This window comes from Coffea arabica, chromosome 6c (genome assembly GCF_036785885.1).
Source record: "Coffea arabica cultivar ET-39 chromosome 6c, Coffea Arabica ET-39 HiFi, whole genome shotgun sequence".
NCBI classification, from domain to species: Eukaryota; Viridiplantae; Streptophyta; class Magnoliopsida; order Gentianales; family Rubiaceae; genus Coffea; species Coffea arabica.
In genome coordinates this window covers 2,027,011-2,032,060 of record NC_092320.1, presented here as the reverse complement: position 1 = coordinate 2,032,060, position 5,050 = coordinate 2,027,011, and the positions used below count along the sequence as shown (strand labels likewise).

Here is a 5,050-nt window from a genome sequence, read left to right as displayed (position 1 = left end):
CAATATTAATTGGAAAAGCATGTTTTTTTTTATTGAAAAACATGTTGATATTAAGTAGAAAATAAAATTTTTTTTAATTGAAAAATAGTTTTTTTTAGGGGCGGGTACCCTATGACCCGCCCTTTTTTTTCGGGTACCCGAATATATTAGGAGCGGGTTAGGATCGCAAAATGACTAATCCGATATATTAGGATCGGATCAGCCAAATCATGTTAGGGGCGGGTACCCGACCCGTGCCCACCCCTACTACAAGGTACATATATTTGCTTTTGGCAACGTGACCAAAAGATTTTGCAACAAACAACGACTCTCTCTGTCCCTGTTGATAGTTTTAGTTTTTTTTTTTTCATACACTTTAAGAAAAATTAGTTGACTTTGTTGAAAGAGTATCCAGCCTACTATTTTCCTAATGCCCTTAAGTTAATATTAATAGTATGACCAATCATTATACTTTTACACTAATTTTCGAATTCAGATTTCAAACTTCAACTTTATAAAATAGGCTCCAACTCTGCAAACCACTTGAAGACATCACAAGCGGAAATGACGCGGAAATCCTTGAGCAGAGAGGAAAACAACCGTTTGGATCCGTAGTCTTTGTTCACATCGTTTAGTGTCGGGTATAAGCCACGCAGAAATCCTCTGATTAGATTTCCAAATAGGAGACTGGTAGAACAAGTCGTCAAGATTAGGCGAGCAGAACATACAACTTTTAGCCATTCTCAAGGAGGATCAACACAAGACCAACAATTGGGAATTTCGGACTCTTGGCTTTCATCTGGGAAGCATTTGTGTCACACTTTGAGAAGTATCCAACCCAGCTGACATCGCAAAATATGCTGACATCTTGCCCTTGTCCGACCGTGAGGATGTTATTTGCAAGCCACCACCGCCTGATTGCCTAGAGGTATGCGGTCTATAGACTCCCGGAGCATCAAGTAACTGCTCATTAAGGTTAACCTCCTCAGAGAGCATCTTAAGCACTTGCTTCATTCCAGGCCTTTGATGAGCAGCTGCTTGGGTACAGAAGAGTGCAACTTGGATGAAGCGTATAACTTCCTCTTCTGGATATTCTCCCAATTCTGGATCAACAATCTCTAAAATCCTACCTTCTTCTCTTAGTTTCCAGGTCTGAAAGACGTGTTGGCAATCTAGTCAATATACAAGAACATTGATGCGTACACTATTATTCTAGCAAAACCCCTTGCACAGATTCAGCAACCAACATTACAACAGACTTGTCTATGAGATGAAAAGCGCAATAACTGATGCTAATAAACAACATCTCAATTGCAGTTTTCAAAAAAAGTAAAGGTTCTGCATGGTTGCAACTTACCCATTCCACTAGAACCAACAGATCCTCCCCGAATGCCGCCTTACTACTACTTCTGCCACTTACCAGCTCGAGTACAAGCACCCCAAAGCTATAGACATCTGCCTTCTTACTAAGCTGTCCTAGCAAGGCATACTCTGGAGCTAGATATCCACTGCAGAAACATATTAAGACAAATGAGATTTTTTCTTTTTCTTTTTTTTCCCTACCTTCTTCTTCCTTCTGGTTGTGCAGGCGGATTGTGCATTAGATTGCTCATGCTAAACTTATAGTACTCCCAAATTAGAATTAATTTTTTTTCTCTGGATGAAATTGTACTCCTTTCAAGCATGGTTCAATATTTTTGAAGCATAAAATCAACATCATGAGTCAAGTGACAGTCCACATTGGGCAGCTAGAGGCAGGAAAGGGAAAGATACATTCAATTCAAATGCACATTGAGACAACTTCCACCAGCAAAATGAGGCCAGAAGATAAACGTTTTATGCATTTCAGATCTAAATTTAAGCATTTGCGAGAAATGCAACCCTCTTAACACCGATTAAAGCACTCATAGACAAACTTCCTTGGACTCCCTCACGGTTGTGGCACTAAAGGTAAGTAATCTTAAGTCGTCAATGTCAGAACGTCACAAGATCTTTTAAACAATTTGAGCCAGACAGCAAATCTGGATGCTTTCCATAAGTTAAAACCAAACCATCCAACTCCGTTCTCTTAAATAAATGAAAAATCATACAACAACATGCATGTTATCAATACAAAATAATCAGCTGTAAGAAAGCCATAGAGAAGTAAAAGTCACACTTACACTGTTCCTGCCACCCTAGTACTAACATGAGTGACGTTGTCGGGGAAAAGCTTTGCTAGCCCAAAATCACCAATTTTGGGATGAAGGTTCTCATCAAGAAGAACGTTGCTGGCTTTTATATCACGGTGGACAATACTTGGGTCAGCTTCCTCATGCAGAAAAGCAAGGCCAGAAGCTGTACCCCTACATATGTTAGCTCTCTTGGACCAATCCATCTCAAGCCTTTTAACTTTTGAACCTGAAGTAGAACCAGCAAAAATTTTTTAGCTTGAAACTTGGTAATGGAACGTCTAATTTTGCATCTTATCTCCTTTTTGAATCATGGGATCCCATAAATTGGAACATTTGCATCAAAGAATCAGAAAATTACTGAGTAGAGAACTTGCAAGGCTGTTATTCTCCATATATTCATATACCAATATCCGATAACTGCCCTCGATGCCACAACCAATCAACTGAACAAGGTTTGGATGTCTAATATTTGAAATCATATTAATCTCTGTTAAGAATTCAGTGGTCCCTTGCTTCGAATCAGCAGATAGACACTTGATGGCAACTTGAGTTCCATCCCTCAAAACACCCTGCAATAGTACAAGAAGCTAGATAAGAGCCTCTATGAAGAGCTAACAATTTCAGAAGGATCGAGCATAAGAACGATATTGGCACGGTACCAGAATAGCTTAGTCCCTCGTTTCTCTCCTCTCTATTTCTCTCTTAAGCAAGGTTGCAATAACCGGAAAACTCATGGAGACACACAAACTAAGATTGATCATACCCTGTATACTACTCCAAAACCGCCGCCTCCTATTCTGTTTGATGGGTGAAAGTGTCCTGTTGCTGACCGCAAAGAGTTGTATGAGAACAGCTTGACATTGCTTGTAGCGAGCTCTAACCATGCAGAAGCAGATAGAAAACCAGAGAATGAGAAGTGATCAAATAGAAAATCATGGAAAAGAGTTGTAGATCAGTATACGCACTAGTCAGATAAGACCATAACTTCGACCCTAAAATATGCAGCAGGTTATAAATCTCGTAAAACAAGTTTAGGCTCTTGTATCTTTGAACTGAAACTGTTCTCTAAGTTGTAAGCAGCTGAAGGCACTTATGTCCCGCTTAGATTAAGCTCAAACTGAAGCCTGAATATGGAGCTTTATTTGTTAGCACGTAATGCTAAATTTTTCTGAACCAAACAACTCTAAACTGGGTAACATAGCTACTACCTTAAGAACGCTTGGATCGACTCCACTCATCAAGGTCAAAAACAGATGTTTCCTAAAGACGCAACAACATTATGATGAGAAGCTTGAAGGTTGTGATTGCCCGGGGAATATCTAGAGTTGGGAATTAGAAATCGGGAAAGATAAATTCAGGTTTGATTGCTTATTCGTATTTGTAAATAGTTAAAGTTTTGAGCATGATATTAACAGCCTAATTTGTAGTTCAAGTTCGGAGACATTTGCTTTAGCAGATGATAACTAACGAAAAATTTCATGGCAAATCTCTCCTCACTCGTTAATACCTCTTCTTTTCATGCGTACAACACGCAAACCCCTTTGAGAAAATGGAAATGGCCTATAGAGTGTTTCACCTTCATCAAGAATGTTAATTCCAATCAACAAAATTATCACCGTGCTCAAATTCAGCAGTAATTAGAAGTTACTTCCATTCAAGCCTAAACTAAGAATTGAAATATTATTGGTTCTTACCTCGTGGCCTCTGTGTTTTACTTGTTTCCTTGCAAGTAGAACCGAATGCACCGAAACAGCTACTAAACCCCATCCCTCCTTTTACTCATCTGACAAGACCCCACCAAGAAAAATCCAATCTTACATCACATCCCTTCCTCGTTACAATCATTGATGCACCTGCTTCAAATCCAGACCCATTATCTAGTAAGACAACAGAGTATGAAAACCCCATTGAGAAAAAGAAAATGGCAAACCTTTACCCAAGTCTTGGACGGCAGAGGAAGATTATACCCGAATTCGGGTCTTGTTTGTATGATATAGATATCCATACAAACAGGTACATGTGTATGCACCCATTTTCAATTATAGTAACGTAATTAATTATTTCAGTGCGACCAAAAAGATTAATAATAATCCTGCTAAAGATATGGGTTGGGTTGATTTCTTGTGATATGGGGAAGTTTATCTTTTGATAATGACTAGTGAGAGAGGGAGACGCAGGATTGAGTGGCGAAGAAAATCAGACAAAACAAACACGAGGAAGAGTGCAAAAGCAACCATAGTGCGTTGTTGTGGTCTAGTAGTGACGAACTCCTGACTCTGTATATGCTGCTGAGTTGTAGTTTACTGCTTGCTTTCGCCTTTTAGCATTTAGGTACTGCCTTCTTCTTGCGCTCGTAGTTGCATTGATTTGCGCTTCAGCTGTATCGCTTACGTAGCCTCCTTTTCCCAGATGGATAAGTGTCGTGTGAATTTTGTAGTCTTATTTTTCTTTTTTTATCGGTCCTAAATTATAAATATATTAGCTGGTGGCTGGTGATCAATGCCATCTGCCATATGGTATTCTCTCTCTCTCTCTCTCTTAAGTTTAATGATGTATATAAATGATTGTTTCTGTATTGTACTTTTCTGGGTAATTCTCCCCAAGAATTAAAAAAAAAAATCATATATAATTTAGTATGCATAGCTATCATATCATAAGTTTGAAAAAATGGGACTTAAGTCGGTTCATGTTAGTTTTCTTGCAAGTTTTATTAGTTGGTAGATTAGGAGAATTCGGTGAGCCCTGTACAGCACACTCTGGATTTATGCTCTAGTTTACAGTTGTTGTCCTTGCATTAGTTGGTTGGTCCGTGTGCTCAACGTTTGTGTTTGTGGAGCACTTGGGATCCTCAATACCATGTTTTTTATATCAATTCAATGCCACCAATAGTGTTATGT

The 5,050-nt window shown here is 38.9% G+C and overlaps 1 protein-coding gene across 9 annotated transcripts; it reads right to left on the bottom strand.

The window, feature by feature from the left end:
- Positions 1–401: 401 nt before the first annotated feature.
- On the bottom strand, positions 402–4,540 carry LOC113691839 (cold-responsive protein kinase 1-like). Of its 9 annotated transcripts, none has more exons than XM_027210149.2 (8): positions 4,388–4,540; positions 3,848–4,006; positions 3,661–3,729; positions 2,917–3,029; positions 2,512–2,722; positions 2,142–2,379; positions 1,337–1,487; positions 402–1,131 (listed from the first exon to the last, which is right to left on the bottom strand). In XM_027210149.2, the coding sequence occupies exons 2-8, from the start codon at positions 3,918–3,920 to the stop codon at positions 775–777; spliced, it is 1,212 nt and encodes a 403-aa protein (XP_027065950.1). In that variant the 5' UTR covers positions 3,921–4,006; positions 4,388–4,540; the 3' UTR covers positions 402–774. The 9 variants fall into 9 exon arrangements, with proteins under 9 accessions (XP_027065950.1, XP_027065953.1, XP_027065952.1 ...); XM_027210152.2 differs by having other exon boundaries at positions 3,848–4,009; positions 4,388–4,538; XM_027210151.2 differs by lacking the exon at positions 4,388–4,540 and adding an exon at positions 4,084–4,381 and having other exon boundaries at positions 3,848–4,009.
- Positions 4,541–5,050: the final 510 nt, after the last annotated feature.